General features: G+C 45.5%; 1 protein-coding gene across 2 annotated transcripts in view; it reads right to left on the reverse strand.

Annotated features, from left to right (window-relative positions):
• BRD7 (bromodomain containing 7) overlaps positions 1-27,773 on the reverse strand; it is a 361,283-nt gene that overhangs the window by 30,091 nt on the left and 303,419 nt on the right. For both annotated transcript variants that reach the window (XM_069215540.1, XM_069215541.1), the window contains one exon: positions 6,979-7,099. In XM_069215540.1, the coding sequence (XP_069071641.1) occupies positions 6,979-7,099 (121 nt within the window). The remainder of the gene's footprint in view (positions 1-6,978; positions 7,100-27,773) is intronic.

A 27,773-nucleotide genomic window follows, 5' to 3' on the forward strand; every position in this document is an offset into this window, starting at 1 on the left:
CTCAGAGTTTGTCTCACCCGAAATCCAGGATAGAGGCCGAAACATCGGTATCATAACATGATTATCCTGGACCCGCTGTTCGGGAGGATGAGCCCGATACTGCACTGTGTCCAAAACAGCGCCGATGAAAGTGAGCTTCTGAGAGGGAGTCAGGTGTGACTTCAGCACATTTATAGTGAACCCCAGCGAATGCAGGAGGTCTGCCGTCGTCTGGAGGTGGGTGACGAGAGCCTGGGGCGTAGAAGCCTTCAGCAGCCAATTGTCTAGGTAGAGGAAGACTGAAATCCATGACCTGCGCAGATGAGCTGCCACCACCGCCATCACCTTTGTGAACTCCCGAGGGGCACTGGTGAGACCAAAAGGAAGCACAGTAAACTGAAAGTGCTCGTGGCCCACCTTGAACCGCAGGTAACGCCTGTGGCCTGGCAGGATAGGAATGTGGGAATACGCATCCTGCAACTCCAACGCTACCATCCAGTCTCCTTGGTCTAGGGCAGACAAAACCTGAGCAAGAGTGATCATCTTGAATTTCTCCTTCTTGAGGAAGAGATTGACGTCCCTTAAATCCAAGATAGGGCGAAGGCCTTTGTTCTTTCTGGGAATCAGAAAGTAGCTGGAATAACAACCACTGCCTACTTCTGATATCTGGACTCTTTCTATGGCTGCCTTGGCCAAGAGAGCCGTAACTTCCTCGCGGAGCAAAACCAGATGGTCCTCCATCAGCCATTCCTTTGTCGGAGGGATAGAGGGAGGGAAAGACTGGAAGGGAAGGGAGTAGCCCTTCTGTATGATCTGCAGGACCCACTTGTCCGTTGTGATGGAAAGCCAGTGAGGGAGATGAAAATGAATCCTCCCTCCAACTGGACGGACGTGATCCTGCAGAACCACGCTAGGAGGGCTTGGGCGCTGTGGAGGGGGGTTGTGTGGTGGCTGACCTCTGGCCAGACCCTCTGGGTCTGATGGTACCACGACCACGTCCTCTTCCGGGATGTTGTGAAGCCTGAGGACGGTGGCTAATCTGTGGCTGGCGTGGTACCACGCCCCTTCCAAAGCCTCGAAAGGGGCGAAAGACAGACTGCTGTCGTACTGGTGATGAAAGGCCCAAGGATCTGGCCGTAGCTCGAGAATCCTTGAACCTCTCAAGCGCGGAGTCTGCCTTTTCGCCAAAAAGGCGTGAGCCATCAAAGGGCATGTCCATCAAGCTGGACTGGACATCCCCTGAGAAACCAGTTGAACGCAGCCAGGTGTGGCGACGTAGGGCCACTGATGATGAAATCGCTCTGCCCAGCGAGTCGGTCGTGTCCAAACCACAACTGATCATAAACTTAGCTGCATCTCTCCCATTCTTGACAGCCTGGGTGAGTGTGTCCCGTACGCCCTCCGGGATCTGGGGCAGCACTTGTGCCACCGTATCCCATAAAGTATGGGAATAACGGCCCAATAGGCAAGAGGTGTTTACGGACCTCAATGCCAAGCTGGTGGAAGACAACATCTTCTTCCCAAGCTGGTCCAGCCTCTTGGATTCCCTACCCGGGGGAGCGGAAGGGAAGGCACCACGGAAAGTAGAGGCTTGGACAACCAAGCTCTCCGGAGTGGGGTGTTGAGTGAGGAAAGTAGGGTCATTTGGAGCGGGTCTATGGCGGCGGCCGACCGTCCTATTCACAGGAGCCCCTGTGCTGGGTTTGGACCATGTACCCAGAAGGACGTCTGTAAGAGCCTCATTGAAGGGCAACATCGGCTCTGATGTTTTCACCCCCGGCGAAGCACTTCTGTCAGGATATTCGTCCTGACTGGCACCGCAGGCAAATCTAGGTCCAAGACCTCAGCTGCCCTACGCACCACCATAGCAAATGAAGCACCCTCCTCCGTAGCCACATTAGGAGGAGAGAGCATACCAGTATCTGGAGACGTGTCCAGTCCACTGGCCTCCCCTAGATCCTCATACCAGTCCTGTTGTAAACCACATTCTAAAGGGTCCTTAGACCCCTCCCATTCCTCTCCTGCGTCTGGCTGATCTAAATAATGCTCAGACAATGATCTGGGCCGAACTGGCTCCATCGAAATCGCAGTCGACGTTGTATGATGTCGCTCCGGATCATCCGGAATAAAGATGGTGCTACCACCGGTGGGTGCCGGTGGCGGAATCGTCGACGTCGGAACCGGCGCCGAAGGAGGTTGACTGTGTGAGACCGGCGCCGGTCCGGATCCGATATCGGATCCTGGGGTCCCCAACGGTGCCGAGGCTGAAGCTGCCGGCGTCGAATCCGAAGGGGCCCCTGCTGACCCCGCGGGGCTCGAAGACCCCTCCACCGGTGCAGCCTGCTCAAAAACGAGACGCATGGCCTCATAAAATTCTTTTATCTGAGCGGGGGTCGATCCGGTCCCTGGAAAGGGAGTAAGACGCGGAGTCGGCCCTGGCGACGGCTCCGCAGAACCGCACTCAGAACGTCAATGTTCTACAGACGCCTTGTCAGCCGACGGGCGTGGCGAAGACGAAATCCGCTTGGACGACTTCTTCTTGTGCCTCTTACCTTCTGATGACCTCGAATGCGAGGAAGAGAACTTGGGGCTCCAGGAGCGGTGCCGAGACCTCCTCCTAACGCGGGACCGTGACCTCTGCAGAGTCGCGCCGACCGAGGACGAATGCCGGGCTGCAAGAAGCTTGAGGGATCTCTCCCTCAAGGCCTTCAGAGCCATGGCCCAACAGTCGGAGCACGAGGTGGAATCGCGGTCATTCTCCAGGCACCAAGGACGAACACGGTGCAGGTCAGTCACCGACATGGTGCGATGACACACACCACACGGCTTGGACCCTGTCTTTCTCAAAGACATGACTTCAAACAGTCAAAAAAGCCTTGACAAACCGTCGAAGAAGGGTAGCTCTTTCCGGAACTGCGCTGTAACCGGCGCGGAAGGAAAAGAACTGACGTACGCGCGCCGAGACAGAGTCTATATAGACAACCGTGATGTCATAGATGGCTCCAACGACGCTGACGACGCATGCGGAAAAAAATCCGGATTCGAAGCTGACACCAGGGAATTCTAAGGTAAGGAAGCTGCAGCTAGAAGTCTCTATCAGATGCCTGCTTCTGTGAGTCTAGAGCGTCTCAATGCCACTTATGGGGTGGAAGCTCAGATCGGTGACAATAGGAAGGGGGAGCTGTAATCATGACCTGTTGAGCCGGTGGGAGGACTTTGATTTAAAGGTCGGCGCTTGAACTCTTTTTGAGCAAGAAAGCCTCTCAGTCGACAGCTGAAGTCTCTCGCCTACCCAACGTCTCGAGTCTACACACTTGGCAGTCTTGGAGAGTCTTTTTCAACCAGAAGGACAGCATGCTTTGCAAGAGACCTTGTTGTGCTTAGGTGAAAGGTAAAGATTACAGACCTGGTGGAGATCTGCCCAGGGGTATTTCACCCAACACCGAGGGCAGTATCAAAAGGACGTCCATTCAATCACAGGCGAAGCATGGTGGAAGCAGATCGATGGAGGGAAAAGAGGCCCCCAATGGGCAGAGCCGGACCTAGGTTCGGATTTGACCAAAGAACCCCTGACAAAGCTGCAGGAGTCGATCCGATACAAAAAAGGGGGAACATGATGGAATACAATACTTACAGAGGGAGAACCACCATGTGGACCAAAAAGAACATTACAATGGTGAATCTGGAGCACAAGTATAAAACTTATGGTGGAAAGAAAATAAACTAACAATAGAGCCAATGACCATGCGCATTGCAAGAAAGAGGTGAAGTCACCCTACCTTGAGAATTAGAAAAAAAATACTTTGGAAAAAAATCATCTTGCATAGATCCAGACCCAACTCTAGATGGCAGGAGTATGCATTGCATGTGTATCTACTGCCACGCATGCCTCTAAAAGTTACTTACTTGTACCCATAGATCGGTAAAAATATTTATTGAAGTCATAAACAACAGAATAATTCCCTGCCATGGCTGTGGACCCCAGAGCGCTTTTCATAGGTGTATTGTCCATTCAATGTCACACAGGGTGTCAGCGTCCATCTGTCTTCATCATTAGCAAAATTATGAAATCTCCTATAAGTTGCTCAGTTTTTCTGGAAATCCTTTGATGAACCTTAAAGAGCAGTTTCAAGCCTGCACTGCATCTTCTAACATGCAAGAAGGATGTGAAAATTAATGAAAGGGAAGGGAAAAATGCAACCTGAGCAAACATCAACATCATTTCATATTTGCATTCCAATGCCCAACTTGCTCAGCCGAGGAGGAGAGTGGGTCATTTATGACTTTAATGAAGATTCCTATGATGCACAACTAGGACTAAAAGTAAGCAACATTTTCTTCTGCTTTGTAGTATCTTTACTGGTTTCTATAAATACTACCAAACAAAACGATTAGAAGGTGATTTTATCAACCGGATAGCGGCTGTTGTGCAGAAACAGAAATATGATTAGTCTTAAATGTACAAAGAATAGTTTGGCAAAAATATTCCTTTTTTAAAGAGCTTTCTCATGGTTTTCTGGCCCACACTCTGCTTTAGTGTCTGAACCCAAAAGAAAATGGCCTTGTGAATGTGTGCCCTGATTTCCACGAACTGCTTTACATATGTCAGCAAAAGATATATTTCTGATCCAAGCTATAGTGACTGCTTTTCCTTCTATAGAATGGGCCACAGGCTTCCCCAGCTGAATTTTGTTCAACAGCTGGTAGCATAACGTGATATAGGATACTTTCCATTTAGAAACCAATTGCTTGGATGTGGCTTGACCTAGTCAGATTTGACCATAGTTAACAAACAGTTGCTTAATTTTTCATGTACTTCTTTTTATCTACATAGAAGCAAATGACTCTTACCATATCTAGTGAATGGAGGGCACATCTGCAGGTGAAGTAGGAACGGAAAAGCAAGTAGGCAAAGTAATACTTGTGAGGAAATGGGGTATATTACATGGTGTGATTATGCACCCTCACCATGTAATACACTTACCAACCCCTTTAGGCCCAGTAGGTTTCATCAGTAAAACTCTCAGCTCAGCCCTCAGTAGCTGTGGAACTGAGCAGCAAGGCTTACATAGATGAAAAAGTGCTAAGCATTTAAACAGCACCAAAACAATTGGAGAAGAAATTGACACAACTCTCATGAAATCTGACAGCAATTTATAAAATAGACTGTATTTTTATAAGAATTTAGCCACTAGAATGAAGAAGATTCACCAGAGGGTTCTGGGGATATAGACTTTACAAGCAATAATAAATCTAAGTAATTTTACTCAACCACGAGCAAGCCTTAACAAAGACTACGGATTGGACACTGAACATTTTTAAAGGAAAAATTAGGTAAATGTCAATGTGGTCGGGTAGAAGTACTTGGGGCGACCACATCCGGCAGAGAGTTAGACAGGGGAACCAGCAAGGTCCTCAAGGACAGTTGCCTTCACAGAAGAAGTAGTCTTCAAGCAGTGCAAGGCATGTTATCCGCACTGCAAGGAATTCCTACTGAGTGGTTCTGATGCGAGGGACGAAGAATGCTGAAGAGGCTATAACAATGCTGTGGATGTGATGTGGTTGAAGGGGGTCTTTCTGCAGGGATTCCTCTGTCAATGATGGTGAGGGTGTCCTGGCTGCAGGGTCGACGTCCTACAAGTTTCTCTTAAGTCTGGCAGAGGTCCCCCACTCTATGAAGCTGTTGTTTAAGCCTTTGTCGTTCCGGACCCATTTGTGAGTCTCTTCAGCACATTGATTTAGAAAGTCTACTAATTGATTCATTCTCCCTGATGTATGCACCATTGTTAGGTTGAGTTCTCTGGCTAGGGCTCAGTGCTAGATAGAGTTTCCATGGAAAGTGTTCTCGACCTGGTGCCTCCTTGTCTGTTCAGCTAAAGCATGGTGGTGGTACTGTCTGTCTGAATCTGAAAAGGGTAATATCTTTTTCTGGTATGGGAGAAAAGACTTGACAGCCAGGACTGTTCTGAGTTGGTGATAGGATAGTTTAAACTGTACGAGGTTCCTTTGCACACCTACTGCCCTTGTACTGCAGTGTTGTAAATTTGCTCTCCATCCTAACAGGGAAGTATCCATCAATATGCTCTGCAACAGCAGCTTTTTCTGAGAAGGAACTCTTGTGAGCAAGCTGTGCCTCTTGCACCACCGTGCTGGAGATTTTTCTGCTGCAGAAGGTAAGGTCCAATTGTCTTCCTAATTGCTTGTCTGTTAACACTACAGGTTCTCTGGGCATTGCTTTAGGGGTCTCAGGTGCCACACCGCATTCAGGACAATGTATACATAGGATGCCATAAAGTCTAATAGGGAGGTTATTTGTTTCGCTGTTGGGATGGAGGTTGCTTCCATGATGCAGCATTTATCCTGGCTAGAGCCAGCAGAGAACTGACATGTGAACACGGGTATAATTAGTCGCCTTACTGTATGGCATCAAATGACACAAGTGGACTTTGATATAGGGCAAGTAGATATATGAAGCTTTTCGTCTCTTGAACAAATAGATATTTTATATAATTCTAGACCCCAGAGGCTGTGCCACCCATTCTCTTCATGTGACCCAACAGAGGCAGAAAACACCACCAATTGTCCATCTTTGTCCAAGCTTTGCACTCTGTACTTAAAATGAAGGTAAACAACAAAAGATAGTGACAGCATTCTGGCAGGCTGAGTCAATCAGATGATTCCAAAGAATGCTGCTTAGCACTATAGCTCCATAACGATACTAATACCCAGCTAGTAGTTAGGAGTCAGCGCAAAGATCTCAACATGTAGTAAGATAAATAAACACACTACTATTGACCAAGCTTTTACAGCACAGAAGGCCCCGACTGGAACAAACACTGTAATGAATGTGCTTCCTCATCATTGTTTTTCTCTTCTTCAAAAATAACTGTACGATAAAATGTACTTAAAGAACCCTAAAAAAACTACTTCCTACAGAAACAAAAGCCACAGTTTTGATACAACTCACAAACAAATAACAGTTGATGCATATTTTCTTACCTTCGTTAGCAAATGTTTCTCCTGGAATGTCAAAACCAGTCACAACGCTGAGTGATGCAAATCTCCCGTTATTACTGCTGTCAGAATTAATTCTGCTCAACGGCTGATCAGTATCAACTACCTATCAAAAATGTTTAGATTAGTTTCTCTTGAAGACAATTAAACACTAGCTATGTTTTCTAATTTAGGCAATTTTGCAGAACACCAAAACATTCAAAAACAAGAAATAGAGTAAATGCTAGTCTGCAGAGGGGCGCTTTCGGATCTTCTACAGGGAATCAAAACATTTCCTAGTCATTTCCCTCCATATTAGTTGAAGAGGCCCATCTATAAAACACACTGACAACATCAAGTACAATTCGTTGACTGCCGTACTGGCGTGCGAGGTAATCCTTCTTGGATTTTTTCTTTGTGAAATCCAACAACCACCACTCCAAAATGACCACCCACGTGTGCGAACCATGGGAATGCATAAGCATCAAATTCAGAATGTTTGTGCCTAAACATTTATTCACTGTGCGCATACGAAGATACATGAGCGTACTTGTAGGGATGTTGTGGGAGCTAATAGACCCTCAGGAAAAAATAAAAAATAATAAAGTAATAAGGAAAACACCGATCCCTGCCCTTGGAGTGTGCTACTTTCTTTGTGGAAAAATACCCTGTGCTTTGGAAGAAAACTGTAGCTTAAACAGGAATGAACCAATCGCCGAAGTGGGATGACCCACTGCCCCATGCGGTTGTCTTTGTTGGGCAGAAGCAAAATATGAGCAACACTTGAACAGACTAATGGATGAAGAGTGCTGACTGAACGCCTCTGTGTGTCCGCATATTTTAAGATTAAAAAATACCGTTTGGCTAACTCCACTTTCTGGGTGAAATACACTAGTCTGTAAAGAGAGATGGAGCATCTATAGCCTTTTGGGTAATCATTCTATTGTGAAATACAAGTAAAGGTATTTGCCACCTTAACTCTCCAAATAGTATATTTTCAAAAAAGTCATGTAGGGCAAAGCACCAAAAATAAATAAATATACTTTTCTGTAACCAAATAGTCCATGAACACTATTTTCACTTCGTGTAAATCAAAATTATTAGACAACATCCAAGTAGTACGCAATAATGCTAACCTGAACTTTGCATTGATATCAGTATGTATAGCGCACAGAATAATACCCCACCCACACAATAGGTGGCAATGGTGTTACTGCTTTAAACTTTGGCCTTGTATGGCTAATTCGCACAAAGCCTTCTATAAACAAAAGATGTCCAGTTAGGTTTGATGTTATAAACGAAGTTGCAAAAGATGCATTTTCAAATACAATTCCCACAGATATTACTGACAAATGAAAACTAAAAAAAGAAATGTCTGAGGACTATGCTCTGCTGATCCTGGAGACTGAGGAATGATCACAGGGTGTTTTGAAAAGCCACAGCCTGTGGACATAACCTTGCATTCCCATTAGCCCATGATTCATGCAGATCCTTTAGGTCTAAGAAAACATTCTAGGACCACAGGGCTCATCACCTCAGGATGTCTCACAGATACACAGATGACACTTTTTCGGTGAGGAGCACACTCAAGAGCAACCCATCAAAGAAGAGGAGTATCTTTTCTCTTGACTGCAGCTCCGGCTCTGACCTCAAGGTATATATGGAGATGCAGGAACTTTCATCTGCTCAACAAGTTAGTACTGCAGCCCCTGACCTCCACCCCAAGCTGACCAAAAGACGTTTGGCTTCGCCAGTACCACAAACTGAGGTCACCGGTCCACCACTGCTTCCTGGCCATGGTTGGATCCGGAAAAGACACAGTGGCACGGGAATTAACAATAGCATTCTCCTAAGGCGCCATGCTTGGCTCAGGATTTCTGCTGTCAAACCCAAAGTTCAGACTATTCTTAACATGTCCTTTGACAAAGAGCACTTGCTTAATCCCCAGGCAGACTCTACTTCGGAGACGATACAAAAAAGAACACAGAGCCCACTACAGCTACTACCTCTAGTCCGAGGGGGACTTTGTCACCCAACCCATCGTGGGGCCTATAAGTCTACCTCAGCAGAGGCATCCACCTCACAACAAAAGCTGTTGCAAAGCTCCAATACCAAGAGCTACAACTGTGGCTCACTTGGAGACAACAAGGGTAGAGGTAGAGGTGCCTACCCTCACGGAGCAATGTCCTCTGCCAAACAGTGACTATCCTATATTACCACCACCCGACCACACAGCAGCTCTCAGCAGCAGACTGCAACATTTCCATACAAAATGGCATTCCATCACCACAGACAAGTGGGTATTGGCAATTATCTATCATGTTTAATGCCTGGAGCGTATTATCATACTTCTCAACATTCCACCTTGCACTGACAGGTTAATGCAGGAACACCAAACAATACTCAAGCATGAAGTACAAGCCCTTCCCCTCAAAGGAGCGGTAGAACCTATTCCTCTTCAACATTAGGGCTCTGGAATACACTCTCTGTACTTCCTAATCCCCAAGGAGGACAGGTCTTTAAGGCTAATCTTAGATCTCAGATCACTAAACAAATACATCCTATCAGAGCACTTCCACATGGTAACCTACAGGACGTCATTCTACTACTTCAACAAGGCGACTTTATTGCAACACTAGACCTAAAGGACGCCTACTTCCACAAACCAATACACCCCAGCTCATTGCAACTATTTAAAATTTGCCACAGCAGCCAAACATTACCAGTTTAAGGTCTTCCATTGGGGGTACCCACCGCACCCAGAGTGTTCACCAAAAGTCTTGCTATGGTCACAGCTCATTTGCACAGACAAAATGTCCACATATTCCCTTACTTGGACTAGTGGCTTATAAACCTAGCACTCATTAATAGTGCCAACAAAACACTCGGATGCCAATGGGCGTTGTTCACAGCTTAAGGGTCACCTGGAACCACTACAGGTTCAACCATATTTAAACACAATCAAACACAGCATTGGGATTAGCCTATACCAATTCCCAATTATGCAGTATTTCAAAACTTTCAGGCACCACTGCCTCAATTTCAAACAAACCAGCAACTCACAGTGCGGATAGTTATGCGTTTACTAAGAATGATGGCTTCCTGCATTGTCATAGTTCCCCACGCAAGGATATATATGGGTCCCTTAGAGGAATGTCTAGCTTGGCGGTGGTCTAGTCACAGGGTCAGTTGGAGGATTTGGTGTTGATAGACCGCCACACTCACCGTTCTCTGCAATGGAGGAACATCAACAATCTGTTGAAGGGGCTTCGATCGCTCTCCCCACATCACTCTCACGACAGATGCATCACAGACGGAATGGGGTGCTCGCCTAAAAGACCTCACAGTACAGGGTCTCTGGGATGCAAAACATCAGTCTCTTCAAATCAGCTACCTAGAGCTTATAGCTGTTCAACTAGCACTGAAAGCATTCCGACCTCACCTGACTCACAGGTTGTCCTAGTCTGGACGGACAATATGACACCTACAAAAACGGGGGGACACGGTCTTCCCAGCTATCACACCTGTCACAGAATATCTGGAATTTTAGGCTGTACATCACAATATTCACCTGTTGGCGAAATACTTTCTCGGAACAGACAAAGATGTTGCAGACCTGCTCAGCAGGATGCAGCAAAAAGTCCAAAAATTTGGAACTCCACCCACAAGTCCTCCTACCATAATTCCAAAAGTGGGGGTTCCCTGAAATAGAACTTTTCGCCACAGCAGAAAATGTAAAATGCCCAAACTTCGCCTCCAGGTGTCCACACCCACTATCCAAGGGCAAAGCACTATGGATGAGCTGGTCAAGGATATTTGACTATGCTTTTCCACCTCTCTCTTTTCTTCTGTTTCTGGTTCTGGTTCGGAAGCTCAAACTTCTTATACAATGAGCTTAGTTTATGGGGTACACCTATGGTGTTGCACCCTATAGTGAGCCCAAGCAACCCTTAGTGATAGTGAATAGGTGTCCAGATAGCAGAAGCTCTCAAGGGGTAGCTGAGGCGAGCAGCTAAAGGTTATCCAGGAGGAATGTAAAGCACTTGAAATACCACAGTAACTCACTCACAAGAAAGAACCACACTGGTGTTGCAAAAATAAAGGATATTTTATTACAGCACTACTACTAAACTGACATTGGTATTCCCTCCTTTGGACACACAATATATACACAAAATATCCATCAGAAATAGCATAAAAATACACAGGGCCCTATGGGAGTGTCAAACCATATAAGAAAAAAGTGGAATTCGAAATAGTGACTCCAACCAAGGTAAGTGTGGTAGTTAGCTAGTGGCTGGAGACAGTTAGAAACACCCGAGGAAAGTACAGTAAGTGTCCTCAGCAATCAGGTGTAAGGTACTTACCCACCCCAGTTGTCCCACAGACTAACACAGCAAGTAGTGGTTGGAGTTCAGGACCCTTCCCAGTGGATCCGAAGAAACCAGCAAGCAAGAGGATGGATGGAGAATGCCCCCACCCCAGGAGACCCAGAAGGCTGGATTACCTACACCAGGGACAAGGATGCGGAGGGAAGAAGGGACTCTCTCTGAAGACTGTGGCTGCATTAGATAGTCCAGCTGCTGTCATGACCTATGGGTCAGGCCGGTGGAACCCAAGGACTGATTCTGGATGCAGAGGACCTTCAAAGGAAGGGGAAAGAGTCCAGCACCCTTGGAGTTGCCCAGGTGGTGCTGGTGGCAACGCCCACCCTCCTGAAGGTGAAGTTCCTGCAAATCAGTGGAAAAAGTCATTCAGCTGCAGGGTTCAGGATCCCAGGAGTCGCCTACGAGCTGTCCTTCAGCGGTCGCAGGATTGCAGGAAGGTTAGTGATCAACCAGAACACCAACAAGCACTGGTAAATGCAGAAGTTTGCAGAGTTTTGGAGACCAGCAAGGTCCAGGAGACTCTAGTCAGGAAGAGGAGTCACAGCGGGTCCGCAGCACACAGGAAGGCCAGTGGAACTCGATGGAGCCCCCACAAGTGGCCCACAGGCGCTGAACACAGGAAGTCAGAGCGAGGCCTTACCAGCCCAACAAAACAGAAGTTCCATGTCACAGGAGTTGCAGGACAGGGGCTGATCTTTGGATTGCAGAGTGCTGGAAGCCGGGCCTTCTTGGAGCCTGAAGATCTCCCAGAGGAAGAGTCAACAACCATTGGCAAGTGCAACAGTCGCAATGCACAGGGGTTCTAGTCCAGTGGCAGGAGCAGGGGCCCACAGTTTCCCAAGTTGGTTAGAAGACAAACAAGACCCAGAGGAGGCCACAGACTCACCACCTGTGTTGCAGAGTCGTTGGATGTCTGGGGCACAAAAGACCCCCAACCAGCCGGTTGACTTTTTCTTGATGCGCCTGCGGTTGCAGGGGAGGGACTCCTCCACTCCAAGGGAGTTTCGTTTGTGCTTCCTGGTGCAGAGTCCTTGTGACCCTAGAGGATGCACAGCTTTGGATGTTGCAGAATTCTTTCAGAAGAAATAAAGAAACCAAGGGTTCCTCAGCCCCTGCTTGAAACCTTAATATCGTTCTTACCATACTCATGGGTCCACCCATTTGAACCATTACACTCATGCCCCTTATTTGTTTTTTGGTGGTGGCATTTTTAGTCATCATTACTTCACTTAGGAATGTTAGTGAGCTCCAGGCTTTAACCTTAGAACAACCACACTTCCAAATAAACAAAGAAAAGGTGGGTAACTGCACCAACCCTAAATTCATACCTAAGGTAGTGCCTCAATTTCACCTCAACCAATCCAATGAATTGGAAGTTTTTTCCCATTTACCAGATTCTGTTGTGAAAAAAGCTCTTCATACATTAGATATGAAAAGAGAACTTATGTTCAAAATTGACAGAACTAAAACTTTCAGAAAGTCAAAACAACTTTTTGCTGCCCTTTCACCACTGCAAAAAGGCTATCTTACATCCGAATCAGGCATAGACAGATGGATAGTAAAACGTATTCAAACTTGCTACGCTAACGCCAAGAGACCTTTGTCTGTTCCTCTTGGAGAGAACACTCTACTGGCAAAAAGGAGGCAAGCATGGCTTTTTTGGGGGAAATATCCCCATAGCTGACATTTGTAAGTCAGCTACACGGTCCACACTACACAACTTTGTCAAACAGTACTGTGTGGATGTTTTAGCATGCCAGCAAGTCAGTGTAGGTCAGGCAGGGCTACGTACCCTTTTTCAAACCACTGCAACACCCACAGGTCAGCCACTGCTTGTTAGTAGGACTGCTTTACAGAGCATGTGCATATACAGTCACACATGCCATTGAACGGAATATGTTACTTACGCTGTAAGCATCTGTTTGTGGCATGGAGTGCTGTAGATTCACATACGCTGACCCTCCTCCACAGACTTCTGTGGACACCCACAGGTCAGCCACTGCTTCTTAGTAGGACTGCTTTACAGGGCATGTGCATATACAGTCACACATGCCATCGAACAGAATATGTTACTTACGCTGTAAGCATCTGTTCGTGGCATGGAGTGCTGTAGATTCACATACGCTGACCCTCCTCCACAGACTTCTGTGGCCGCTGCAGATTCTTATATTTACACCATACATAAGTTTATAATGGTCATCACATTACTTACACATATTTACAGTCTTTTCTTACCGGCCTGTGGGAAAACAATCTAACTATGGAGATTATGCCCATGCTCATTATCACTGAGAGGAGGATTCACTCTACCTTGTGACTCAAAAGACTTCTTCGAAGAAAAACAACTTGCACAACTATGAACCTAACACTAGATTGCAGGAGTATGAAGAGCATGTGAATCTATAGCAATGCAAGCCACAAACAGATGCTTACAGGGTAAGTAACATTACTTTCAAGTGTTCCTGTACCTAAAGCTAATTTATTTATGTTGTTTTATTAATATACATTTTTTTTTTACACTTTATGATTTTTATCTATATTCATTATTTTTTGTATATATTCCCCAATATTTCAACAGTGAAGCACCTATAGATACTATTTCTAGATCATATTTACACATTGTGATACAAAAAAAAAACAGAGATCCATAAGCATATAATCAAATACCTTTTATGTAATCTATGCAGTAACCTATGTACAGGGCCACTGAAATTATGCGGCAGGAGAGGACCAAATTATGTGACAGGGATGAGTTACTTGTGCAACAAGAAAAGGTAAACTATGCAGCATGATGTTGCACATTTTGTAATAGTATCACTTCATAATTTCATCCTTTTTAAACTTGGTAAAACTGTCTGGGCATTGGTTGCACCTTATTAGTACCAGTTTAACTCCCAATATCAATCAATCAAAAAATGTATAGAGCGCGCTACTCACCCGTGAGGGTCTCAAGGCATGGGGGGGGGGGGGTTACTGTTCGAATAGCCACACCTTGAGGTTTTTTCTGAAGAGCAGGAGGTCCTGGGTTTTGATGAGGTTGGTGGGGAGGGAGTTCCAGGCCTTGGGGGCGAGGTAGGAGAAGGATCTGCCTCCTGTGGTGGCGCGCTTGATGCGGGGGACTGTGGCGAGGTCGTGGAGCGGAGGTGGCGAGTGCGAGTGTGGAAGTTCACTCTTTCGTTGAGGTAGATTGGGCCGGTGTTGTGGAGGGATTTGTGTGCGTGGATGAGGATTTTGAAGGTGATCCTCTTGTCGATGGGGAGTCAGTGAAGGGATTTGAGGTGTGACGAGATGTGTTCATGGCGAGGGAGGTCCAGGATGAGGCGGGCGGCTGTGTTCTGGATTCTCTGGAGTTTGCGTTTGAGTGTGGCGCCGGCATAGAGGGTGTTTCCATAGTCCAGCCCGCTGCTGATGAGTGCGTGGGTGGGTGACGGTTTTTCTGGTCTCTATGGGAATACATATGAAGGTTTTTCACAGCATGCGGAGTGTGTTGAAACAGGAGAAGGTGACAGTGTTGATTTGCTGGGTCATGGAGAGGGAGAATTCCAGGATGATGCTGAGGTTGCGTGCGTGGTTTGTGGGGGTAGGTGCGGGGCCTAGGGCGGTGGGCCACCAGGAGTCGTCCCATATGGTTTTGTTGGGGCCAAAACTGATTATTTCAGTTTTGTTGGAGTTGAGCTTAAGGTGGTTTGCTGTCATCCATGTGGCGGTGTCAAGGAGTGCAGCGTGGAGGTTGGTTTTGGCGGCGGTAGGGTTACGGGTGAGGGAGATGGTGATTCCGTGTGGTCAGAGGATGTTGGCGAGCGGGGCCATGTAAATGTTGAAAAGGGTACGGCTGAGGGAGGACCCTTGGTGGACTCCGCAGATGATTTAGGTGGCTGTGGAGTGGAAGGAAGGGAGGCAGACTTTTTGGGTTCAATCAGTGAGGAAGGAGGTGAGTCAGTCCAGGGCTTTGTGTCCAATCCCTGTGTTGTGGAGGCGTGTGCGGAGTGTATGATGACAGACAGTGTCAAAGGCAGCACAGAGGTCCAGGAGGATGAGTGCGACGGTTTCGCCCGTGTCGACTCTGGTTTCTGATGTCATCAGAACATGCGATGAGGGCTGTCTCCGTGCTGTGGTTCTTGCGGAACCCAAACTGGGAGGGGTCGAGTGTGTTGTTTTCCTCAAGGAAGTGGGACAGGCGGGTGTTCACTAGTTTCTCAGCGACGTTGGCGGGGAAAGGGAGGAGAGAAATAGAATTTTTGATTGATTGATTGATGATGGATTACGTGGCAAATCTATAATTATGTGAAAATCGGTGCAGCCGCACAATCACATAATTCCAGTAGATCTGCCTACACACGTTAAGCATAAAAATATATGTATATATTTTAACCATAAGTAATATATACATTTGTTAAGCAGACTTATAGGAATATCTATATGGAAAATGTTAATTAACCAGTAAACATCTGTTTGTGGCATGCAGTGATGTAGATTCACATGCTTTACATAAGTCCACCATCTACTGTTGGGCTCGGAGTGTTACAAGTTGTTTTTCTTTGAAGAAGGTTTTCGAGTCATGAGATCGAGTGACTCCTCTCGGTGATAGTGCGCATGGGCATCGAGTCCTGTTAGCTTGTTTTCCCGCAGGAGGGTGAAATTAAGAGTGTACATATATAGTAAAGAAATGAGATGTCCATGCAATGTATATTGAAAATGTCACTTACCCAGTGTACATCTGTTCGTGGCATCAGTCGCTGAAGATTCACATGTTGTGCATAGCCCGCCATCTGGTGTTGGGTCGGAGTGTTACAAGTTGTTTTTCTTCGAAGAAGTCTTTCGAGTCACGGGACCGAGGGACTCCTCCTCTTTGTCTCTATTGCGCATGGGCGTCGACTCCATCTTCGATTGTTTTCCCCGCAGAGGGTGAGGTAGGAGTTGTTTGTCAGTAATAGTGCCCATGCAATGGAGTGAATAAGTATGTACCTATTTAAGGTTTAAATAATATATTTACAAATGTACAAAGTTGAAGCTAACTTCCAAACGGCTACAGGCTCCCGGGGAGGTGGGTGGGCACATGTGAATCTTCAGCGACTGATGCCACGAACAGATGTACACTGGGTAAGTGACATTTTCAGTTCGATGGCATCTGTTACACATGTTGTGCATAGACTAGTAAGCAGTTATCTCCCCAAAAGCGATGGCTCAGCCTGTAAGAGTGGAAGTAGTCTGAAATAAGGTTCTTAGTACGGCTTGACCTACTGTGGCTTGTTGTGCGGATAGCACGTCTACACAGTAGTGCTTGGTAAATGTGTGAGGCGTAGACCATGTGGCTGCCTTACATATTTCGTGCATTGGAATATTCCCTAGGAAGGCCATGGTAGCGCCTTTCTTTCTGGTTGAGTGTGCCCTTGGTGTAATGGGCAGCTGTCTTTTTGCTTTAAGGTAGCAGATTTGGATGCACTTAACAATCCATCTGGCTATACCCTGTTTTGATATTGGGTTTCCTGCGTGAGGTTTTTGGAATGCAATAAACAGTTGTTTGGTTTTTCTGATGTTTTTAGTTCTGTCGATGTAGTACATTAGTGCTCTTTTAACGTCTAATGTATGTAGTGCCCTTTCAGCTACGGAATCTGGCTGTGGGAAGAACACTGGTAGCTCTACCGTTTGATTTAGGTGGAACGGTGAAATAACCTTTGGCAAAAATTTAGGATTGGTCCTTAGGACTACTTTATTTTTGTGTAGTTGGATAAAAGGTTCTTGTATTGTAAACGCCTGAATTTCACTTACTCTTCTTAGAGATGTGATGGCGATGAGAAATGCAACTTTCCAGGTTAGGAATTGTATTTCGCAAGAATGCATGGGTTCAAAAGGTGGACCCATAAGTCTTGTTAAGACAACGTTGAGGTTCCATGAAGGAACGGGTGGTGTCCTTGGTGGAATAATTCTTTTTAGGCCCTCCATAAATGCTTTAATGACAGGTATCCTAAATAGTGAATTTGAATGGGTAATCTGCAGGTATGCAGATATAGCTGCAAGGTGTATCTTAATGGAAGAGAAAGCCAGGTTTGATTTTTGTAAGTGTAATAAGTAACCCACTACATCCTTTGGAGATGCGTGTAATGGTTGAATTTGATTATGATGGCAGTAGCAAACAAACCTTTTCCATTTGCTTGCATAGCAGTGTCTAGTGGATGGTCTTCTAGCTTGCTTTATGACTTCCATACATTCTTGGGTAAGGTCTAAGGAATCCGAATTCTAGGATTTCAGGAGCCAAATTGCTAGATTCAGCGATGCTGGATTTGGATGCCTGATCTGTTGTTTGTGTTGTGTTAACAGATCTGGCTTGTTGGGCAATTTGACGTGGGGTACTACTGATAGGTCTAGCAGTGATGTGTACCAGGGTTGCCTTGCCCATGTTGGTGCTATCAGTATGAGTTTGAGTTTGTTTTGACTCAATTTGTTTACTAGATATGGAAGGAGAGGGAGAGGGGGAAAAGCGTATGCAAATATCCCTGACCAGTTCATCCATAGGGCATTGCCTTGAGACTGCCTGTGTGGGTATCTGGATGCGAAGTTTTGGCATTTTGCGTTCTCTTTTGTTGCAAATAAGTCTATTTGAGGTGTTCCCCAAAGTTTGAAGTAAGTGTTTAGAATTTGGGGGTGAATTTCCCATTCGTGGACTTGCTGGTGATCTCGAGAGAGATTGTCTGCAAGTTGATTCTGGATTCCTGGAATAAACTGTGCTATTAGGCGAATGTGGTTGAGAATTGCCCATTGCCATATGTTTTGTGCTAGAAGGCACAGCTGTGTCGAGTGTGTCCCCCCTTGTTTGTTTAGATAATACATTGTTGTCATGTTGTCCGTTTTGACAAGAATGTATTTGTGAGTTATGATTGGTTGAAATGCTTTTAATGCTTGGAAAACTGCTAGTAGTTCGAGGTGATTTATATGCAGCTTCTTTTGATGTACGTCCCATTGTCCTTGTATGCTGTGTTGATTGAGGTGTGCTCCCCACCCTGTCATGGAAGCATCTGTTGTTATCACGTATTGTGGCACTGGGTCTTGGAAAGGCCGTCCTTTGTTTAAATTTATATTGTTCCACCATAGAAGCGAGAGGTATGTTAGGCGGTCTATCAACACCAGATCTAGAAGGCGACCCTGTGCTTGTGACCATTGTGATGCTAGGCACTGTTGTAAGGGCCTCATGTGCAGTCTTGCGTTCGGGACAATGGCTATGCATGAGGACATCATGCCTAGGAGTTGTAATATCATTTTCGCCTGTATTTTTTGTGTTGGATACATGCGTTGTATAATCTTTTTGAAATTTTGAACACTTTGAGGACTTGGAGTGGCTATTCCCCTCGTTGTGTCTATTGTTGCTCCTAGGTATTGTTGTACTTTGCACGGCAGAATGTGAGATTTCGCATAGTTGATGGTGAAACCGAGTTTGTAGAGGGTTTGTATGACCTGATCTGTGTGGTGTGAGCACCTTGTCAATGAGTCGGTCTTGATTAGCCAGTCGTCTAGATACGGGAATACGTGTATTTGCTGCCTTCTGATGTGTGCAGCCACTACTGCTAGGCATTTTGTGAAGACTCTTGGTGCGGTTGTTAAACCGAACGGCAATACTTTGAATTGGTAATGTATTCCTTTGAATACGAACCTTAGGTATTTCCTGTGTGACGGATGTATTGGTATGTGGAAATACGCGTCTTTGAGATCTAAGGTTGTCATGTAATCTTGTTGCTTTAGCAATGGTAACACTTCCTGTAGCGTGACCATGTGAAAGTGTTCTGATTTGATGTAGGTGTTTAGTGTTCTGAGGTCTAGGATTGGTCTCAGTGTTTTGTCCTTCTTTGGTATTAGAAAGTACAGTGAGTAAACCCCTGTATTTGTTTGTGTATCTGGTACCAGTTCTATTGCGTTCTTTTGCAGTAATGCTTGAACTTCTATTTCTAGGAGGTCCGAATGTTGTTTTGATATATTCTGTGTTTTTGGTGGTATGTTTGGAGGGATTTGTAGAAATTCTATGCAATAACCATGTTGGATAATTGCTAAGACCCAAGTGTCTGTTGTTATTTCCTCCCACGCTTGGTAATACTGACTTATTCTTCCCCCCACTGGTGTTGTGTGGAGGGGATGAGTGACGTGTGAGTCACTGTTTGGTTGTAGGTGTTTTGGGGCTTTGAAATTTTCCCCTGCTTCTAGAGAATTGTCCTCCTCTGTATTGGCCCCGAAAGCCTCCCCTTTGGTACTGTCCCTGGTAGGTGGACGGTGTTGAATGTGAGGTGCTGGCTTGTGTGGCTTGACCCCGAAACCCCCCTCTAAAGGTTGTCTTGCGGAAGGTGTTGAAAGTGCCTCTGCTCTGCGGGGAGTAGAGCGCGCCCATGGCTTTTGCAGTGTCAGTGTCCTTTTTTAGCTTCTCAATTGCCGTGTCCACTTCAGGTCCGAACAATTGTTGCTCATTGAATGGCATATTGAGCACCGCCTGCTGTATCTCCGGTTTAAAGCCAGATGTTCGTAGCCACGCGTGCCTTCGTATGGTTACTGCCGTGTTGATTGTTCTTGCTGCTGTGTCCGCTGCATCCATAGAGGAGCGTATTTGGTTATTGGAGATGTTTTGTCCCTCCTCAACCACTTGTTTCGCCCTCTTTTGTAGATCTTTGGGTAGATGCTCAATGAGGTGTTGCATCTCGTCCCAGTGGGCTCTGTCATATCGCGCTAGGAGCGCTTGAGAGTTAGCGATGCGCCACTGGTTTGCAGCCTGTACTGCGACCCTTTTACCAGCTGCATCGAACTTGCGGCTCTCCTTATCCGGGGGTGGTGCATCACCCGATGTGTGAGAGTTTGCTCTCTTGCGAGCTGCCCCTACCACAACCGAATCTGGTGGCAGTTGTGAGGTGATGAAAGCTGGGTCTGTGGGAGGTGCTTTATATTTCTTTTCCACCCTCAGTGTTATTGCCCTACTCTTGACAGGCTCTTTGAATATGTCCTTTGCGTGCTATGTGTGGAGGAGTGGGTGTTGAAAAGGAAGTCATCCTTGACAGGTTCCGAGTGTAGGGACACGTTATGGAACTCTGCTGCTCTAGCCACCACTTGTGAATATGCTGTGCTGTCTTCTGGTGGTGAGGGCTTTGTAGGATACGCCTCTGGACTGTTGTCTGACACTGGGGCGTCGTATAAGTCCCAAGCATCTTGGTCCTGGTCATCTTGGCTTAAGGTGGTGTGAGCCGGTGAATGAGACGGAGTCTGTGCCGGTGAAATGTGAGTTACAGGTGGAGGAGAGGGTGGCGGAGTTACCTTCTTCACCAGTTTTGTTTGTGGTGCTTGTTCTTGTTGGAATTCAAGTCTCCTTTTCCTCCTAATAGGGGGAAGGGTGCTTATTTTCCCTGTTCCACTCTGTATAAAAATCCTTTTTTGAGTGTGGTCCACCTCGGTGGTATTGTAATTCTTCCTCGAATCTATGCTTTCGCATTTGAGAGGACAGTGATTGTTCCTCTGAATAGGAACCGGTAGTTGGCTCGGTTGCGGGTCGTTTTGGCACCAAAACTATGTCTGCGCTCTTTTTTTGGCTCCGAGGCGACTTTTCTCTTTTTCGGAGTCGAACCCTCTCGGCGTCGATCCTCCTCGGTGCCGCTGTCTCTGCGTCGAGCAGCTTCGGCTCCGCTATCTCGGCGTCGATCTTTGTCGGCAGCACTATCTCGGTCCCGAGATGGATGGGTGCCTGTGTCTCGACCCGAGTCGGACGATCTCGGCACTATTTCGGCCTTCTTCGGTGCCGATGGTCGGTCACCGATTTTATGAGTTGAGCCATGGCCTGATGGCAGTGGCGTCCCCTGGGCCTTGTCAGTTTTCTTGTGTGCTATCTTCGACGTCTTACTCACTGTTTCATGGTCGTCGAATTCGTCCGAGTCCGATTCATGGATCGAGAAGGCTTCTACTTCTTCTTGTTCCTCGAACTCTCGGTGTCCTGTCGGCGTGGACGCCATCTGTAGTCTTCTGGCTCGACGGTCACGGAGCGTTTTTCGGGACCGGAACGCACAACAGGCCTCACAAGTTTCTTCCCTGTGCTCGGGCGACAGGCACAGGTTACAGACCGAATGTTGGTCTGTATATGGGTATTTGTTGTGGCATTTAGGACAGAATCGGAACGGGGTCCGTTCCATCAGCGTCGATGTCACACGCGGTCGGGCCGACCAGGCCCCGACGGGGGATCGAAAACTACCCCGAAGGGCAACGGAGATCTTAACGATTCGATGTCGATTCTATCTAACCCGATCCCGAACTCAACAATACCGACGTAATTTTCCGATTTTTGAGCTAACTTTCCGTTCCGAAACCCGGAGCGAAAGGAACATGTCCGAACCCGACGGCGGAAAGAAAACAATTGAAGATGGAGTCGACGCCCATGCGCAATAGAGACAAAGATGAAGAGTCCCTCGGTCCCGTGACTCGAAAGACTTCTTTGAAGAAAAACAACTTGTAACACTCCGACCCAACACCAGATGGCGGGCTATGCACAACATGTGTATCTACAGCGACAGATGCCATCGAACACATATTTACAATATATAACACTACAATGGCCACAGGCTTCCAGAGAGGAGGAAGGGTGCTTTTGAATCTACAGCACTACATGCCACGAACAGATGTCTGCTTTTTTTTTTTTTTTTAATGGAATTACCTTTGTGAGGTTGTTGAAATGCAACAAAGAGTTGCTTGGATTTTCTGAAATCTTTTGTCCTGTCTACATAGTACATGAGAGCTCTTTTAACATCAAGGGTGTGAAGAGCTATTTCAGCAACTGAATCTGGTTGTGGAAAGAAGACTGGCAATTCCACTGACTGACTGATATGAAAAAAAAACACCTTTGGTAGGAATTTTGGGTTTGTCATAAGATTTATTTTGTTTTTGTGAATTTGAAAGAAAGGTTCTTCTAGAGTGAATGCTTGAATTTTCTCTAACTCACCTTAAAGAAGTGATTGCTACCAGAAAAGCAACCTTCCATGATAAAAACTGAAGAGGGCAAGAATGCACAAGTTCAATTGTGGCCCCATAAGTCTTGTGAGTACAATGTTACGATTCCACACAGGGGCTGGTGGAGTTCTAGGTGGAATAACCCTTTTAAGACCATCCATAAAAGCCCTTATAACAATAATTCTAAACAGGGAAGTATGTTGTCTGTTTTGGAGGTAAGCAGGTATTGCTGTTAAGTATATCCTGATAGAGGAGTAAGCGAGGTTTGCTTTTTGTAAGTCTAGCAAATAGCAAACAATATCCTGAATAGCTTTAAGTGGTTTAATGTTTTTAGGCTGACAATAGTAGACAAAACGTTTCCACTTAGCCGCATAACACTGTCTAGTTGTGGGTTTGCGTGCTTCCTTTAGAATATCCATACATTCAGATGGAAATTGTAAGTAGCCAAACTCTATGATTTCAGGAGCCAAATCGCCAGGTTCAGTATGCTGGGATTTGGATGGCTGATTTGACCTCTCTTTTGAGTCAACAGATCTGGTCTGTTTCTTAGTTTGTGATGTGGTACTACAGACAGATCCAATAGTGTTGTGTACCAATGTTGACGTGCCCATGTGGGAGCTACAAGTATAATTGTGAGAGAGGCCTGTTTCATCTTTTTGATCAGAAATGGAAGTGGAAAAGCCTAAGCAAATATCCCTGACCAATTGATCCATAGAGCATTGTCCTTAGATTGAGGGTGTGGGCACCTGGGTGCGAAGTTTTAGCATTTTGTGTTTTCTCTTGTGGCAAAAGGGTGTATTGTCTGGGGTTCCCCAAATTTGGAAGTATTGTTGAATCACCTGTGGGTGAATCTCCCATTCGTCTATTTGTTACTGCGTCGTTCTTAATAGGTCCGCTAGCTGATTGTGTATCCCTGGAATATACTCTGTCAGTAATTGAATCTGATTGTGAATTGCCCATTTCCAAATAGTCTGTGCTAAAAGGGACAACTGAGATAAGTGTGTGTGTGTGTGTGTCCCTGTTTTGCAGATAATACATTGTGGTCATATTGTCTGTCCCTATTGAACACTATCCTGTGAGTAATTTGTGTCTGAAAGGCTTTGAGTGCTATGAATACTGCTAGTAATTCAAAGTGGTCTATATGATTAGTCTGTTGAATTGAGTTCCATTCCCCCGTATAGTGAGGTTGTTCAGATGAGCTCCCCAACCTATCATTGATGCATCTGTTGTGATTGTGGTCTGAGGTACAGGGTCCTAAAAGGGCTGCCCCTTTGTTAGATTGGTGTAATTCCACCACTGCAGAGAGCAGTGAGTATGGTGGTCCAACAAAACTAGATCATGAATCTGACCCTGTGCCTGAGACCATTGTTGAGAAAGACACTGCTGTAGTGGTCTCATGTGCAGTCTTGCACTGGATACTACTGCTATGCATGAAGCCATCCTTCCCAATAGTATAATCACTAACTTTACTGTATAAGTGTGGTTGTATAGTACTTGAGATGAGATGGTGAAATGATTGAATCCTCATTGGGTTTGGGTTTGCTAATCCTGATGAGTGTTTAGAATTGCTCCCAGATACAGTTGTATTTGTGATGGCTGCAGGTGAGATTTGTGGTAATTGATTGTGAATCCTAGACTGTGCAGGATGTTTATGGGATATTGAGTGTGTCGTTGACAAATTTGAATTGTATTGGTCTTTATAAGCCAGTTGTCCAGATATGGGAAGACATGTATGTGTTGTCTTCTGAGGAATACGTCAACCACCGCTAAGCATTTGGTGAACACCGTTGGTGCTATTGATAAACCAAATGGTAGCACCTTAAATTGGTAGTGCTTTCCTGTTGTAACCAATCTTAGATACTTTCGATGTGCTGGATGTATGGGAATGTGGAAATAAGCATCCTTGAGATCTAATGCTGTAATGTAATCCTGTTTTTGTAGTAGAGGAATGATGTCTTGCAGAGTGACTATATGAAAGTGTCCTGAAAGGATGTATAGATTGAGGGGTCCGATCTACAATTGGTCTGAGAGTACCATCTTTCTTTGATATGAGGAAGTATAGTGAATATACTCTGGACCCTTGTTGGGATATAGGTACCATCTCTATGGCTCCTTTGAGTAGTAGAGATTGTTTTAATAAATTGAGATGTTCCTGAGTGAGTCTGTGCGAATGAGAGGGGATGTTTGGTGGAGTAGAGATAAGCCTTAGACAATAGTCATGTTGGATAACTGATAAAACCCACTGATCTGTGGTGATGTTGTGCCATTGTGGGTAAGCTTTTGCCAGCCTTCCTCCCACAGGAGATGTATGGTCTGTGGGGATTTGTATGAAGTCACTGTTTTGCTGAAGTGGAGGAACCTCTGGAAGCGGCTGATTTACCTCTTCAACTATAATTAGATCCTTTGCAAGAGACTTTGAATGAACCTCTGTTATAGAAGTGTGGCCTTTGTCTCTGTTGAGAGATAGATGGTACTGTGGTTGATGATTTGAGAACACCCATAAATTGTGGCCTACGAAAAGTGCTCCTAGTTGGCGTGGTGTATAATGCACCCATAGCTTTAGCTGTTTCTGAGTCTTTTTTAAGTTTATCTATTGTGGTATCAACCTCTGGCCCAAATAGATGTTCTTTGCCGAAGGACATGTTTTATACTGCTTGCTGTATCTCTGGCTTAAACCCGGACGCTCTTAGCCATGCATGTCTCCTAATGATTATGCTGGTGTTGACTCCCCTTGCTGCTGCGTCACCTGCATCTATAGTGCATCTAATTGTGTTGTTAGAAATTGCGTGTTCTTCTGCTACTATTTGTTGTCCCCTTTTTTGATGTTCGGAGGAAGATACTGTAACAAGTCTTCCATCTGAGTGCAATGAGCCCTGTCATACCTTGCTAGGAGTGCTTGGGAGTTTGCAATCCTCCAATAGTTAGCAGCCTAAGAAGCAACTCTTACCCGCTGCATCAAATATCAACCTTTTCTCTGGAGGAGGAGCATCTCCTGTAGACTGGCTATTGGCTCTTTCTCTTGCTGCACTTACCGCTATAGAATAAGGTAGTAATTGTGTCCTAATAAAAACTGGATCAGAGGGAGCAGGTTTATATTTTTTTATCCAGCCTGGGTGTAATAATTCCTGCTTTCACAGGTTCTTTAAAAAAGTCTTCAGCATTTCTAAGCATACCTGGAAGCACAGGGAGACAATGATACTTTTTATGAGTAGATGTTAGCATGTTAAATAGAAAGTCATCCTCAATAGAATCTGTATTAACTGTACTTTATGATATGCATTTGCTCTAGCTGTAACTTTATAATAAGCAGTGGTATCTTTGGGGGGAGATGGTCCTGCTGGGTATAAATCTGGATCATTTGAGAGAAGGGGATCTATAGCATGTATATCCCATGGGTCTACCTCTTGTCGGGGATCAATTAGGTCATCTGTATGTGGTGATGTACATGATTCCTGTGTGTAGGTGAAGGTGGTGGTGGTGGTGGTGGGGTAGCAAGGATAGGAGAATGTGATGGTGAAGGCTGAGGCTGTTGGATTTCCCTTTGATTCTCCTTCTGTCTTCAGACCTAATAGGTGGAGACCCAGCATCCAAAGTCTCTTGAAAAGTCAGTTTTCTCTTTATTGTTGGAGGAGGAGAGGCTATGATCCTTCCTGTTTCTTTATGTATATGGATGTTGCGCTGTTTAGCGTCCATAACCTCTAATATAGGTTGTATCTCTGATGACTCCTCAGTACCTAGAGAGTGTTTACTACTAGACATTTTCGATTCCGAAGGTTTGGATATAAAATCCTTAGCTCGACCTGAAAACGTCGGCTCCGAAAGTGCTGCTAATTTTTTCGGCTCAGTACCAAACCAGATGTGGCAGACTGTTTGGTATATGCTAAAAGCACTTTGGTCTTTTGTTTCAGTGCCGAACCTGAGGGTTGGTCATCCGAAATGACTTTCGGATCCAACCATGGCCCGAAGGCAGTAGAGGACCGAAGACTGATGCAGGAGTCTTTTTGATAGTCTTTGTTTGGTGTGACAGGGCTGGAGCACTCACATACTGCACTAGTGGTATATACTGGCTGTCGACATCGACCCTCGATCTGAATCAGAATCTGCAATGGAAACGTCTACACGCTGTTCTACTTCTTCGTGTGCGTGTTCATCTCCGAAGGTGTCTGGTGTATGTTCTGGCAAATATGATCGCCATCTCCATTCGACGCGCCCTTCGGTTCCGAAGAGTCTTTTTGGATTGAAATGGTCTACAAGCATCGCAGTTTTCTTCTCTGTGTTCCGGAGACAGACAGAGAACACACACCAAATGCTGATTGGTGTAGGGAAATTTGGCGTGCCACTGAGGACAGAACCGAAATGGAGTCCGTTCCATCAGCCTAACATTTTCTGACTACGAAGTGTTGAAGTAGGCCCCGAAAGGGCAGGTTGCCCCTAAAGGCTCGTAATCGACCTGACGACTGCAATTGGATAGACTATAAGAGTTGAAAAACACAATCAAAACTATACCGACATTTATAGAAAGTTAGAGAAAAGTTCAGAAGATACCTAACCAAGATGTACCGGAGCGAGAGGGAACACGTCTGAAACCGACGGCGGAAAGAAAACAATCTAACAAAGGACTTGATGCCCATGAGCACTATCACGAGAGGAGTCGCCACTCGATCTTGTGACTCGAAAACCATCTTCGAAGAAAAACAACTTATAACACTCTGAGCCGAACACTAGATGGCGTACTTTATGCAAAGCATGTGTATCTACAGGTACACATGCCATCGCACATTTTAAAATCATGAGTAGTATATATATTTGTACAAAGAGATGCACACATACATATAATCAAATTATACATGTTTACATATATATGTATAAGCTGTACATTTGTGTTTTGAGTATGGTGGTCGTGTTGGAAAGAGCCAATCTCTGAGTAGACTTCTAATACATATCTTATCTGTAGATCTTATGTCTGGGGGTAGGCAATTCCATAGTCTGGCCGCATGAAAAGAGAAAGATGTACCACCCATGTTGTTTCTTGTATGCTGGGGTTTTGAGGCGGGGTGTTAATCTTGAGGGGAGGTTCCATTGTTGTGTATATTTGGTGATTTTATTCCCAATAAAATGTGGTCCAGTTCCATGTATTGCTTTGTGGGTGATACAAAGCAGTATGAGGGTGGATCTTCTGGCAACTGGTAACCAGTGTAGGGCCCTCAAAGCAGAGGGGATGTGGGCTTGTGGTTTTAAATGTAGGAGTAGTCTGGTAGCAGAGCTCTAAATTCGTTGTAGTCTTTTACTTATAGCTGATAAAGAATCCATGGTACATGCCATTGGCGTAATCAAGTTTAGACAGTACAAGAGAAATAGTAGCTTGGATCTTGTGGGGAAATCCGAGGTGAGGGAAAACGTGTCAGAGTTTTCATAGTAATGAAGCTTGATCTTGCTAACTTATCCACTTGGGCA

This window comes from Pleurodeles waltl, chromosome 12, assembly GCF_031143425.1.
Source record: "Pleurodeles waltl isolate 20211129_DDA chromosome 12, aPleWal1.hap1.20221129, whole genome shotgun sequence".
NCBI classification, from domain to species: domain Eukaryota; kingdom Metazoa; phylum Chordata; class Amphibia; order Caudata; family Salamandridae; genus Pleurodeles; species Pleurodeles waltl.